The 13,090-nt window shown below is 64.7% G+C and overlaps 1 protein-coding gene across 1 annotated transcript; it reads right to left on the reverse strand.

Annotated features, from left to right (window-relative positions):
* Positions 1 to 1,294: 1,294 nt before the first annotated feature.
* LOC125357756 (T-box transcription factor T-like) lies at positions 1,295 to 8,638 on the reverse strand. The gene is made up of 8 exons (XM_048354683.1): positions 8,433 to 8,638; positions 7,947 to 8,211; positions 6,902 to 7,036; positions 5,982 to 6,043; positions 5,834 to 5,895; positions 4,526 to 4,702; positions 3,515 to 3,644; positions 1,295 to 1,562 (listed from the first exon to the last, which is right to left on the reverse strand). The coding sequence occupies exons 1-8, from the start codon at positions 8,636 to 8,638 to the stop codon at positions 1,295 to 1,297; spliced, it is 1,305 nt and encodes a 434-aa protein (XP_048210640.1).
* Positions 8,639 to 13,090: the final 4,452 nt, after the last annotated feature.

Here is a 13,090-nt window from a genome sequence, read left to right on the forward strand (position 1 = left end):
GGGGGCCGGGCGCGGTCCCTTCGCCGGTGGGACTCCGCCACTTGAACCACGCAGCTCCACCTCCACAGTTTACCGGCTCAGGGTGGAGATCAGAGGCTCCCGGGCTGTCCCGGCTGAGGCGGCTTTGAACCTCAGCCTCCCGAGCAGCCGGAAGTGCGGGCGTGCGGCACCGGGGCCGTGCGTGCGGGGGAGCCTCCTCCCCCTCCGCATCAGACATCTTTATTACCCACATGCCCCAGGCCACCCTGGCCCCGCACTCCCGGGTGCCCGCCGCCCGCCGCCAGCAGGGGGAGCCGCCGCCCCACCGTCACCCCTCAGCTCTGCCCCGACCCCTTGCCGGTACACCGTCACTACGGCAACCACCCCTCACGCTCACGCAGTGCTCCTTAAACCCCGCGAAAACCACTTGGCACAGCCTCCGTTTGGGGACGGTGAGGTTGAGGATTGCACAGACGTTCCAGCGGATTAAATACAGCACGGAAACCTAGAGTAGACCCAAGACCTCCAGCTACTCAACAGTCGCGAGGAGACATTCACAAAGAGACACCGCCCCAGCCGGCTCTTGTTTACTGCTTTTATTTGCTTTTTTTCTTTTGCAGAAAATGCTTTCTGCCGATTGTCTTTGGCTGCTTTGTCGAAAGTCAAGATGCAGAACAGTTGGTTTCCCAGCCCAGGAAGCTACAGGTGCTCCAAGTAGAGGCCTTCTAGCGGGCAGGGGAGGCCAACGTGCAGCCCCGCGGGAACCTGCCGTCCTCCGGCGATTGCCTTCTCGCGACTGATGAGCCACCGGAAGGAGACGAAGCCTGCGCAGCCCGCCTTCAAGCAGGGCAGGGCCTCCCGGGGGTGCAGGGCCTCCTGGGGGGTGCAGGGCCTCCCGGGGGTGCAGGGCCTCCCCGGGGGTGCAGGGCCTCCCGGGGGTGCAGGGCCTCCCGGGGGTGCAGGGCCTCCCGGGGGTGCAGGGCCTCCCCGGGGGTGCAGGGCCTCCCGGGGGGTGCAGGGCCTCCCCGGGGGTGCGGGGCCCCGTGTGCCGGAGTCGCGTGCACGCTGAGAAGCACGCACAGCGGTGTGGGAGGAGCGGGGAGAAGGCTTTCTGACTGCGAGTTAGAGGAAATTAGGAGCTGGGCGGTGACTCCGCCGTGGCGCGGGCGTGGTGGCGGCCGGGGCCACCTCCTCCTCCTTCCCACGGCTGCGGGCGAGGCCGCCTCCTCTTCCTCTGCCCGGGAGCGTCCACGCCACCCTGCCGGAGCCGACCCCACCCCGCGGGCCCCTGGGGACCGGGAGAGGGCGTGGCCGCTCACAGGGAGGGCGGGGACACGGGCGTCCAGGAGGCCAGGAGGCGGCCTTGGGCCGCGTCGAACTGGCCGTCGGGAATGTCTGTGACCGCGCTGGCCCCTTCGTACAGCGGCGAGCCGGGGTTCGGGCCGGGGCCGGCGGGGGCCAGGGGGGCGTAGTGTACAGGGGAGCCGCGGAAGAACGGGGCCCCCAGCCCACCGGACACGCCGGCCGTCTGGGAGCCGGGGGCGATGCCGCCGTTGCTCACCGACCACAGGCTGGGGTACTGGCTGAAACGGGAAAGCGCGGCGGTCAGAACCCCGCGGGGGCCCGTCGTGGGGGCAGGGCCCAGAATCCCACCGCCCTGCACCCCTGTTCCCCGTGGGACCGCCCGACCCACATCTGGAGTTGCACACGCTTTGCCGCCTCGCCCATTGGCAACTACAAAGGCGGCTCACCAGTGCACAACTCGTGGCAGAGTGCCGCGGGCCTGGCAGAAAGCAGCTCCGTGTTCACAAGGCAGAATGGGAAGCTTCAGAGACCCGGGAGGCCCCCTGCGTGTGTAAGAGGCACACGGCCCCTGCGTGTGTAAGAGGCACACGGCCCCTGCGTGTATGTGGCACACCGCCCTCTGCGTGTGTAAGAGGCATGATCACTCGCTACATTAAATCCCACCACAGAGAACAAACCCTCCTGAAAGGGGGCCGGGAGAAGCTTGTTTTCCTCGGGGGCTTGCACTCAGGGCCTGGGAGCTGTCCCTTAGCTTTTTTTCACCCCTCAAGGCCGGTGCTCTGCCACTTGAGCTACGGCTTGTCTTCTGGCTTTTTGGTGGTTTATGGGAGCCGATTTGTGTGCCCAGACTGGCTTTGAACCGGGATCCTCAGGTCTCAGCCCCCCGCATGGCTAGGATTGCAGGCCAGGCAGGAGCCACCCACCGGTGCCTTCCGTTAGAAATCTTCTGGTCTAAGCCAGATGTGGGTGGCACAGCCCTGCAATCCTGGCTACTTGGGGGGTGGAGAGTCTCAAGCTTGAGGACCCTATCTCAAAAGCAAACTACAAACAAAAGGGGCTAGGTAATGGTTCCAGTGGAAGAGTGCTTACCTAGAAAGCTCAGAGCCCTGGGTCCCCAGTACCACACGGGGGGAAAGGGAGGGCTGATTGATTGGACTGTGCTACAATCCACAAGGCCTCTCATTGTGTCGCTGTGTGGTTTATCAAGACATGCCCGGGCTTTCCGCCGCACTCGACCTTGTAAGCAAGGCAAGGGCTAATAACCTAACCAGGCAGATTCCATCCCATTTTGCGGGTGACGGAGGCAGAGTCCCGGCGGCCTTGCCGTCTTCCGGGAGCCCCCCGCAAGCCGTTTGCAACGTACGGGTCATGACACTGCTTCTTGGGCAATGACCTACAACCCTTGGAAATTTCGCTGTCGGCAGATGTTTGGTTTATTTTTAGGAGCAGACAATTTGGCTCTGGTTATTAAAGGACCATTTCTTGGTCAAAAGGAACTAAGATCTTAGGCAAATGTGGCCAAGGGTGTCGCTTCTAAGGTCCCACCCACGGGACGCGGCCTCCGGCTGACGCGGTTAGCGCACACCGTTTGCCCACGCGGGAGGAGGGCTGGCGTCGACCTTGGCTGTTTCTTACTGTGTTAGCCCTACAGAGGAGCAATGACACACCTGGGGAGGGATGTGCACCGCTTGATTTTTTTTTAAGTTCATTTTACTGTCAAGGTGGCGTACACCGCTTGATTTTTTAAGCCATTCTCCCACCACAAAATTGATCATTAAGGAAACAAACAGTCACCATTCTTTACCTGTTGACTTTGATTCTATATCTACAGAAAAGCCAATATGCTTATTTCCTTCACTGAATCACTTTCACTAACTGGAAAAGATCTTTATCATTTCTTCAAGCTTCATCTACTGACCCCAATCTGTAAGAGACAGCCAGGGTTACTTGGCGTCCCCTTTTTATGTATGGAAAAAAAATGGAGGTTCACTGATGTTAGGAGACTGAGTCGTCATAGGAGCCCTGACATGCCAGCACCCCGTAAATGCTCTGGGCTCAAGAGGGCACAGACAGAGAGGGACAGCTCCCCCGCACAACGCTGAGAGGTTCAGGGACAGCCAGCTGCACAGCCGGCCCACGGTCCACAATCGGGAGCCAGCAGAGGAGAAAAGACCAGGAGAAAGGGAAGCAATGTGGGTCCGGGAATGGCATGGCCCTTCCACGCACGTACCTGGAGCCCGTGGGCGGGCTGGAGCTGTGGCCCATGGGTAGCATGCTGGGGGGCGGAGACACTCCGAGGGTAGACCAGTTGTCGTGGGGCTGCAGCATGGATAAGCACGCCGACGAGTTGTCCGCGTAGGCTAGGGGACACAGAAGGAGGTTGTCATTGGGTGGGCTCCTCCAGCAACAGAGTACAGTGAAAACAGCCAAACACGACCAGGAAGAGCCAGCATTAAAAGCCAATGGTCTACAGGATATTAAATATAGAAAAGAATCCATTAGCTGGCTTACCTGGTCATCAGGACAAATACTTACTGACAGATACAATTACTTTTTCCTTTACTGTCCCATCAGTCACTGCCTGGCAGAAATCTGCAACCATTGACTTGGGGATCAAACCCAGGGTCTTAGTGCTCTGCCACTAAGCTATACCCCAGCCCAGATTACAAGTAGGGAAATCTAAGTAGGTGTTATTTTAACCAGCCTTTCCCATGCAAATTATAAATATGACCTTCCTGCTTCAAAGTCTAGCCTTTGGTTGAAGGAGTTCCAACGACTTATTTCCTTTCACTTCAAATCACCTGTAATTGCTTAATTGCTTTATGGTGTTCAGCTATTTTCAGCAGACAGAAGTGAGTCTGAGCATGCAGAATGTTAGAGAGAATGAGGCCTGGGGTCTTCAGGGGCTGACCCGGTACCCGGCCCTCAGCCCCAAGTCTGGTGGGGCCGGAGACCCGGCCAGCTTCTGGTGCAGGGCTGGAGCGTTCCCCGGGGAAGCCACTTGGGCCCAGTTGGCTTTCAAGAAAGCATCGTCAAACCTCTCCTCCCGGAGGGGAGCACTGGCCCTGGGGGCCGGGCTCGGCAATCTGTCCTTCTGCACACCGGCCCCCGCGGAGCCCCGGGGTGCCCCTGGGGTGAGGCGGGGACACACCGGGCTAAGAACGGCGTTCTGCAAGAGCGCCTCTCTCGCCCAGGGCCTCCGGGCCTCCCACCGCCCCAGCCCACCGAGGGGTCGACTTACTCGGAGAGTTGTTCCGGTGAGCGTAGGGGCTGGGGTAGGGCGACGCGCGGTGGCTCCTCAGGGCCGGGTACCTCTCGCAGCCGTGCGTGGAGGAGAGCGGGAGGGGGCCGCCGAACTGAGGGTGCGGGCTGGCGGGCGGGCAGAGGGGGCCGGTGCCCGGGAGGAGCCAGCCCCCTGCTGTGGGAGAGAACGTGAAGCGGCTGCCGTCTGCGGGCAGACATCGGGGCCTTTCCCTCGGGAGCGGGGAGTCCCGCGCGCCCGTGCTAGGGTGCAGACCCTCCGGGCGTCGACGCGTGGCCACGTTCCACGCACCCGCTAGAGCAAGGGTTCAAGCCCCCCGAGTTCCCAAGAGGCCTGCGGACCCCGGGTGCGCGCCTCGGCTCTGCCTCCTGGGGAGTCCGCCCCCCACCCTCACCCCGCAGGGGGCTTTCCTCAGCCCCAAGGGGAACGGTTAACGGACCCAAGAGGACAGAGGCGAGGGGCCCGGGGAGCCGGGGAGCCGGGGAGGAGTGACTACGCTCACGCCAGGGCCTCAGCTCGGCCTCCACTCCAGCTGGGGTGGACACGTCCTGCCTTCTGCCTTAGCCCACCCCACCCCACCCCACCCCACCCGAGTCCACCGGCCCCTCTCTCTACCTCTGCAGCAGAAAGCTTCCCCACCACCCTCCTGTCTCCCTCTGAGACTCATTATGCTCTTACATTCACGGTCAAATGAGCCCGGAAAACTGACAGGAGGCCTCTCCCGCGGGGCCTGTGACGCGCCCGTCACGCTGACCGTGACACCGGGCACACCACCCTCCCCCACCTCCGCGGGTCCTCCTTGCCCAGAGCGGGGAGGCTGGACCTGCGCTCTTGGCTCAAACTCCTGGAGGAAGCAAGACTCGACGCACAACCACCCGCATGTCACAACCCGCGATTCCACCAGAGCCCGCGCGTGGCTGGCGTGGACGTCAGACTGGAGGAGAAAGGTTCCTTCCGCTTTCAGCCACTGACAACAGGAGAGACCGCCTCCCCGAACACAGGCCGAGCCCGCCCTCCCCAGCCCCGACTCCCCTCGGTGCTCAAGGGGCTCTCCCGGCACCAGAGCCGCGACGGACGGACTCAGGTGTGGGCTGGGGGAGGACCTGCAGCTGGGAGCGGAGCTGGCCGCAGGGTGGGCAGCTCTACAGCAGGCCCGGCGCCCTGGGCACAGAGGGCATCTGCCCCCCACCCCCACCCCAACACCGCAGCTCAGCCCTGGCACCCAGTTCCCGCCGGCCTAGGCCCGAAGCCAGGCCCAAGGACAGCCCCGGGTGTGACAAACCGTACACTGGGAGCAGCCCGGCTGCTGGCCGTCCCCGGGCTCGTCCATCAGGTCCTTGTGATCGCTTCTGCCGAGAGAGCGCGTGCAGCGGTTAAAGGCGCGCCCGGCACCATCCCCGGCTCTTGGCTCAGGAAGTCCAGTTAGTTATCTCACCTTTCCTTTGCATCCAGGAAAGCTTTAGCAAATGGGTTGTATTTAATTTTAAGAGCTGTGATCTGAAAAACAAGAAAGCGTGTTTTCTAGAAGACGGCCCACTCGCTCAAAGATCGGACGGGAAGAAACTGGGAAATGTCACAAAATATATTTAAATCTAGCTCCAGGTATATTTCTCTCTATTTGGATCCAAAGTGGCTGAGAACTGCGAGGAAAGCCGTGTCTGGGTAGAACTCGGGATAAACTTGGCGGGCCCTGCCTGCCCTCCCCGTGTACGAGGGAGAGGGGGTCAGAGCAGCTCCGCGGGAACTCCAGGCTAGCTCTTGTGCTCGGAGTGACAGGAGCCTACTCTGCATTGGCCTCCAGCTGAGTGTCACCCTCTCCTTGGAGGAGATGTACACACGGAGGAGACACACTCTGGAAATTCTCTGGGCCTTTCGCCTAAATGCCTCGCGCCGCGGAGCCTTTCAAGCATCTAGCGGGCGGGAGCAGCTTTTGTATACACCTCTGTGTGCCGTTATGGAAAAGCTAACGAGGAAACGGGGGGGGGGGGGATCTTAAACTGTTCTGCCCTCAGCCTCCACTTCAGCCGCACTCAATTAGAAAATGGAACTGCTGGGCTGGGGATATAGCCTAGTGGCAAGAGTGCCTGCCTCGGATACACGAGGCCCTAGGTTCGATTCCCCAGCACCACATATACAGAAAACGGCCAGAAGTGGCGCTGTGGCTCAAGTGGCAGAGTGCTAGCCTTGAGCGGGAAGAAGCCAGGGACAGTGCTCAGGCCCTGAGTCCAAGGCCCAGGACTGGCCAAAAAAAAAAAAAAAGAAAATGGAACTGCTACTCAGGGGTCCCCATCTCCAGACTCCCCAACCCAAAGGGCTCCCGCCCTCCCCGCTTCTCCCCGGACCCCCAGTCCGCACCTCCTCGTTCTGGTAGGCGGTGACGGCTATGAACTGCGTCTCGGGGAAGCAGTGGCTGGTGATCATGCGCTGCGGGCCGCCCACCCTCACGATGTGGATCCGAGGCTCGTACTTGTGCAGGGAGTTCAGCATGATCTGCGGAGACAGCAGCAACAACGCCCTGCCCTCGCGGAGGCACACCCGAGAGGCCAGACGACAGCCCGCCCGCCCTGCTGCAGGGCTTTCCGAGACAGCCGTCGACAGCGTCTCCCACAGCTGACTCGGAAAGGGGACGTGAGGCATCGTGTGCACCGCTGAAACCAGGGAATGCGCAGGGCCACGGAGCGCCCTCAAACGCCCGGCTGTCTGCAGCTTGAAGGGACTGACCGGCGCTCCGGAACAATCCTGAACTGAAGGCTGCTCTCAAGAAAAGATGGACACTTGCCTAGCAAGCGTGAGGCCTTGAGTTCAAACCCCAGCATTACCAAATGGGAGGGAAGGGGGAAAGGTGAGACGGGTCACCAGCGGCTCTCAGCTATAATCCTAATTAGTCAGGAGGTGGCAACTTGGGGGTGTCGGTGTGAAGCCTGGGCAGCTAAGTCCGTGAGCCTCTTCCCTCCAATCCACCACCAAAGCTGCCACAAGTGGAGCTGTTGGCGCAAACCGCGGAGCACCAGCCGGGAGGGAAAAGGTTGGGGACAGAGAAGCCGGGACCCTGAGGGGGAGCCCAGGTTCTTTTTTTTTTTTTTTTCATTGCAATTTTGCTCCGCACGTCTGGCTTTCATGTGATGGTTTGTGCCAAGCTGCCTCCAGGAGGGACAGAGGCTGGAAGAGGGCCGGCCGCCAGCTCCGGCCTGCACCGATTCTCCCCGCGCTTGTGCTCTGGGGGCTTTGGCCTGCGCCTTATCAGCTCAGCATAAACAGCACTGAAGATTTAACGGGGGGCGGGGGGGGGGGGGGCTGCCACTGCTTCTCCGGAGCCCAAAGGGGCCGAACTCCTGCCGCCTGCCGGGCGATGCTGGGGACCCGGGGCCCTGTCCTGCCCGCCCCCCCGCGCCCCTCCTACCTGGCCCCCTCCGTTGAGCTTGTTGGTGAGCTTGACTTTGCTGAAGGAGACGGGCGCCTTCATCCAGTGCGCCCCGAAGTTGGGCGAGTCGGGGTGGATGTAGACGCAGCTGGGCGCCTGCGGCTCGGGCTTGCCGCCGGGCACCCACTCCCCGTTCACGTACTTCCAGCGGTGGTTGTCGGCCGCCACGAAGTCCAGCAGGAAGGAGTACATGGCGTTGGGGTCCAGGCCCGACACGCTCACCTTCAGCACCGGGAACATCCTCCTGGAAGAGACGGCGCGCGGCGGGAGGACCCGGGGCCGGGCGCGCGGGGGCCCCGAGCCCGGGGAAGCCGCCCTCCTCCCGGCCACCTCCGAGGGGGACCACCCCCCCCCCCGGCCAACGCGGCCCGACGGGACGGGCGCTGGCACCCGGGCGCCTCCCGCGGTTCCCGGGGCTGCCTCGGAGTTCGGGACCCCCCCCCCGTTCGCGCCCCGCGCCCCTACCTGCCGTTCTTGGTCACGATCATCTCGTTGGTGAGCTCCTTGAAGCGCAGCCACAGCTCGCCCTCCTCCAGGCCCACGCGCAGCTCGCGCTCCGTGGGGTCGCCCTTCTCGCGGCCCGCCAGCAGCTCGCTCTCCACGGCGCTGAGCAGGTGGTCCACGCGGTGCTGCAGGCTCTGCCCCGCGCCCTCGGCGCCCGGGGAGCCCATCCTCCCGCCGCCCCGACGGCGCCCAGCCCTCCGCCACCTCCCCGCGGGCCGGGCCGGGCCGAGGCCGCGGGGCTGCGCGCCGGGACGGGACGCGGGGCGGGGCGCGGAGCGGGCAGCGGCCCGGGGCGACGCGGCTCCACTTGACCTCCCGTCGGGCGCGCCGGGCCGGGCTCTGGGGGAGGGCGGCCGCGTCCCCTCCCCATAAATAGAGTCGGGGGCGCGGCGGATTGGGCCGCGGGGCCTTTGAAGCGCCGGGGAGCCGCCCATTGGCTGCGCGCGGCCATATCAGACCCGCCGGGCGGGCCGCGGAGGCCGGGCGCACCGCGGGCTCCCTCGCCCGCTTCCTGTCGGCCGCGGGTCCCGGCCCTCCGCGCCGGCCCCGCCCGCCCCGCCGCCCCGCCCTCCCCCACATGTTCGCACCTCCATCAAAGCGGGCGCGGGGCCGCCCCCCCCCCACCGCGCGCCCCGGCGGCCCGTGCGCTCTCCCGGCGCGCGCGCCCCCCGACGCCCTGCCCCGGCCACGCGGGGCGGGGCCGCCCCCGACCCCTGTGCGGGCCGCCCTGGGCGGGGAGGCCGCCCGCCGCCCTCACCTGTCCCGAGGGGGCGCCCCGGCGGCCCGGCTCCCCGCTCGGGGCTCGGGGCTCGGAGGGCCCGGGCTGGGCGCCCCGGGGGCGCGGCTCCTCCCGGCACTCGCGCGGGCGGGCGGCGGGCTCCGGAGCGCGGCGGGCCCGGGAGGTGGGCGCGCGGGGTCCCCGCCCGGCGGCGCGGCGGGTTTATGGCCTCCGGGGCGCGCTTCCTCGGGGCGCTGGGAAGGTGACAATGGGCAGGAAGTGGTTCAGCGGGGCTCCCAACAATCACATGCCGCCGCCACGGGCGCCGGGAAGGGGAAGGACGCCGGGGCGCGGCCCTGCCCGCCGCCCGCTGCAGCTGGGGACCTGGGGACCGACGGCCCCGCGCCCCGGACTGGGGCTCCCGGCGGGCCGGAAGCCCCCGGACGCCCCGGACTCGCTCTGCGCCGGGGACCCCACGCCGGACCCCGGGGCCCACCCGCTCCTGGCTCCTGGAGAGCCATTCTGGGAAAAGGCGCGCGTGGGCCCGGGGCGGGAGAGGGTCTTTCCGGGGCGCCCTTCTGCCCCCCTCCAACTAGTAACTGGGGAGGGGAGAGAGGGAGACGCCCCACCACCGCCCGCCCTCCCCCCTGCCGGCGCACCCGCTTCTGCTGCTGTCTAGGATTCGCGGGAGTCCCCAGGAGGCCGACCGGAGACCCCGAAAGGGCGTCCTCTGCGCCGGACCCCGGGACTCCCGTGCCACCCCCCACCCCGCGCGCCTTCCTCGCGGGACCCCCCTGAGCCTCGGCTCCTGCAACCAAGGGTCCGGGTGGAGAGGGTGGGGGCGGAGGAGGAGGGATTCCACGTGACTGCGGGTCTCCAGCCTTCCACCCAGGGGGGACACGGGTGGGAACTGGCGCCCCCCCCCCCCAGCTCTGTCAGGAAGCTCCTGAAGATCTGTCTTCCCAGAAGGCCTAGCCCCGCGCGCGGAAAGGGGCTGGGTGGCAGGGGAGGGCGCCGCCAAGTAAGAGGAGTGTTCACCCTCTGCGCGTCCACGAATTCCTCCCCAGGCCCCCCCTCCCCGGGCCGAGGACCTGAGCGCCCCTTCCCCCCCCCCCAGGCCGGAGGACCTGAGAACCCCACCCCACCCCCAGGCCGGAGGACCCTAAGAGCCCCATCCCCCCACCCCCTGCCTGGCCGGAGGACCTGAGAGCCCATCCCCTGAGGCCCCCGGCCCCGTTGGGAGTTACCTTGTCACCTGTGGGGTGTCCCCTGGGCCCCACGCCCTCTCCCTCCGAGTCCGCCTCTCCACACCCCGCCTCTCCGGTGGCCCCAGGTTCTCAGGACCAGGCCCTCACTCCCCCCCCCTCGGCCTTTTCAGGGAAGGCTGCAGTGCATGACCGTTTACAGCCAAAGGCTTCCTCCAGCCAGGCTATAAAGAATCCCAGTCAATAGCAATGGGTCCCTCGGGGTGCCAGGGGGGTGGCAGAGGCTCTTCCAGCCCTCAAGGTCTGCCCTTCCTGGAGAAGCCCAGCCATCCACAGAAAAACACAGCAAAAGATCTGTCTGGACTCAGAAAGAAACGCCCCCCCCCCATTAAAAAGTCCTGGGAGACACACACACCTTAGAAGCCCAGGCGCGCTTTTCTCTTCAGCTCAGCTCTTCCTCACACGCAGTTGGAGCTGGGTGGTTCCAAGGCAGCGCACGGGCTTCAAAGCCGACCCAGAGCAGAGGCCGCTCCTCTGGCCCTGGCCGGCCGGGCCCTCTGGAGCCTGCTTGAGGCCAGAAGGAAGCCCACGCTGCTTCCTAACGCACCCTCGCTGCGCTGCCCGGCCCTCCTCGTGCAGGGGTGTGGGTGCAGATGCCCCGTCGGGGTGCCCGCATTCCTACCTTTTCCATTTGGCTCTTCCCCGAGCCCTGAACTGGAAGTGACAAAGAGCCTCAGAGCAGGCAGTGCCGTCCCTCCCGGTGGGCCATTCCTGTCGGATGGCTTGTAAAGTGGAGTCATCCCGTAGGCTCCCTCGACGTGCAGCACTTCAGCGGGCTCCTGAGCCGGGGGCTCCGTGCTTCTCTCTCTGATGGTGGTCATCTCAGTGGTGCTGGGGAATGGCCTCCGTGCCTTCAGCTTGCTCGGCACGGACTTCTCGGGAACGGGACCCCGACCCTTCCTTCCTTTACTTTTCAGGTGGTGTCTGTCTGGCATTTTTCCCAGGCTGGCCTCAGACCAGGACCCCCCTCCCTGCGGCCTCCTCCACGTCGGGGACCACGATGGCCCTGAGGTGGACGGTTCCATACGCGTCTACGATGCATCTCCATCCAACTTCCTGCCGCTGGCCCCCTCCATCCCCCCTCCCGCTTCACGGCCATCTTGTCCTCACCCCCCCCTTCTGTGGACCGCTCCCCATAGAGGCTGTCATTTCAAGTGTGTATTGGTTGCCCCAAGGTATTTTAGATGCGCGTGTGTCATATTTTAATCAGAGCAGTCGTGGTGGTTTCTTTCCTGTCCCCGGCTCCCTGTGGAGGAGCAGCTTTTACCACGACGTATGGGCGGCTGCGGTCTTACAGGAAATGACGCATCTTTAATGTCCCCTCTCCCACGTCAGGGTCCCCCGCATTCTGCTCATCTGCCGCTGCGTCACTTGGAGACTTCCTCGTGAGGTCGTGGAGCTGCCAAGGATGGGAGGAGGCGAGTCTGCGGAGAGGGCTCGAGGAGCGGCCATGGCCGCATCTAGAGCCGGAGGCCCCGGGCTGCCGCGCTTGCCACACAGGCCCGGGGTCTGGTGGTTTAGTGACAGAGCTCACACAGCCAGCCTGGGATTGGAGCAGGTCCTCCTAGCGCTCCTGTGTTCTGGCATTCAAGCCCCCGAGGGGCGGTCAGGGCGGCTGTGCGCGCCTTCTACCCTCTGTGTCTCTGGGCTGGGTGGGGAACGTGCGTCTCGTCTCCCTAGAGGCGGACTGGTTCCCCCTCCACAGCTCCACGTTGGGGGGGGGTCCCATCCAGCCTCTCCCAGGAAGAGGGGTCCCCATGGAGGTGAGGGCCTTAGCGCTCCCTACAGACCTGGGTGTCACCCTCTTTCCAGATAGCGCCCGCCTGCTGGCCAGCCCTGCCCACTCGGCTCCTCCCGCCCGTCTCCCCGGGTGCTTCTTCTCTTGGGTCTTGCTGCGTGTATTAAATGGCTTGTAAAATGTTTTTTCCACACCACGCTGTCAATGTGCCAAGAGGACACTGGGGTCTTACTGCCACGCGTGCAGATTTCTCTGTTGTCCTTTCGCGTGTCCGGCAATCCCAGCCAGGATTCCTCCAGCCTCTCATCCCGCTCTGCGGGCTGTGGTTCTGTAGCAGTCACCCTGTTTGCTCCCTGAGACTGCTTCTGTCCCCCTCCCCCACGCTGGGCCTCTCTCTTCTAGTGACGGCAGTGGATTGTCTGGAACGCCCCCCCCCTCCCCTGGAGAGGCTCCTGGTCATTTGTCCCTCTGTCCTCCCAGCCCACTGCCTGTCTGAGCTCTGGGCTCCCTTCCTGGACAGGAGTCGCCGTCAGTCTCCAAACCGGCTGTGTGTTGGGAAGCATGCCACCCTCCGCAGATGCTGCCGCGTGGCAGTCCCCCACACTTCCCCAACACAGGTGCCACCAAACCTGCAGCCACCTCCTGCCTGGCTTAGCCGCTCACCTCAGTTCCACTAGCCAGGTGCCTTCCAGAGATAAAGGAGGGACTTGGGGCAAGGGCTGTTAGGTGCGACCCTCACGGGTAGGAATGGGGCGGGCAGGTAAGCTCCCAGGCCGGCCTTTCTCTGGAACCAGAGGCGAGGGCAGGCCCACCCACAACACGAGTGACTACCTGCACCGCAGACGCTTTCCCGCCCTCCGCACCGTGTTTGGCAATCACTGGGTCTGTGATCGGGCGG

This window comes from Perognathus longimembris, chromosome 9, assembly GCF_023159225.1.
Source record: "Perognathus longimembris pacificus isolate PPM17 chromosome 9, ASM2315922v1, whole genome shotgun sequence".
NCBI lineage: Eukaryota > Metazoa > Chordata > Mammalia > Rodentia > Heteromyidae > Perognathus > Perognathus longimembris.

Coding starts and splice junctions, on each gene's coding strand:
- LOC125357756 (XM_048354683.1), bottom strand. CDS start 8,638: ATGGGCTCCCCGGGCGCCGAGGGCGCGGGGCAGAGCCTGCAGCACCGC. Junction 4,703..5,833: donor GCAGCCGGGCTGCTCCCAGT/GTACGGTTTGTC, acceptor TCTCTCCCACAG/CAGGGGGCTGGCTCCTCCCG. Junction 3,645..4,525: donor TCACCGGAACAACTCTCCGA/GTAAGTCGACCC, acceptor TGTGTCCCCTAG/CCTACGCGGACAACTCGTCG.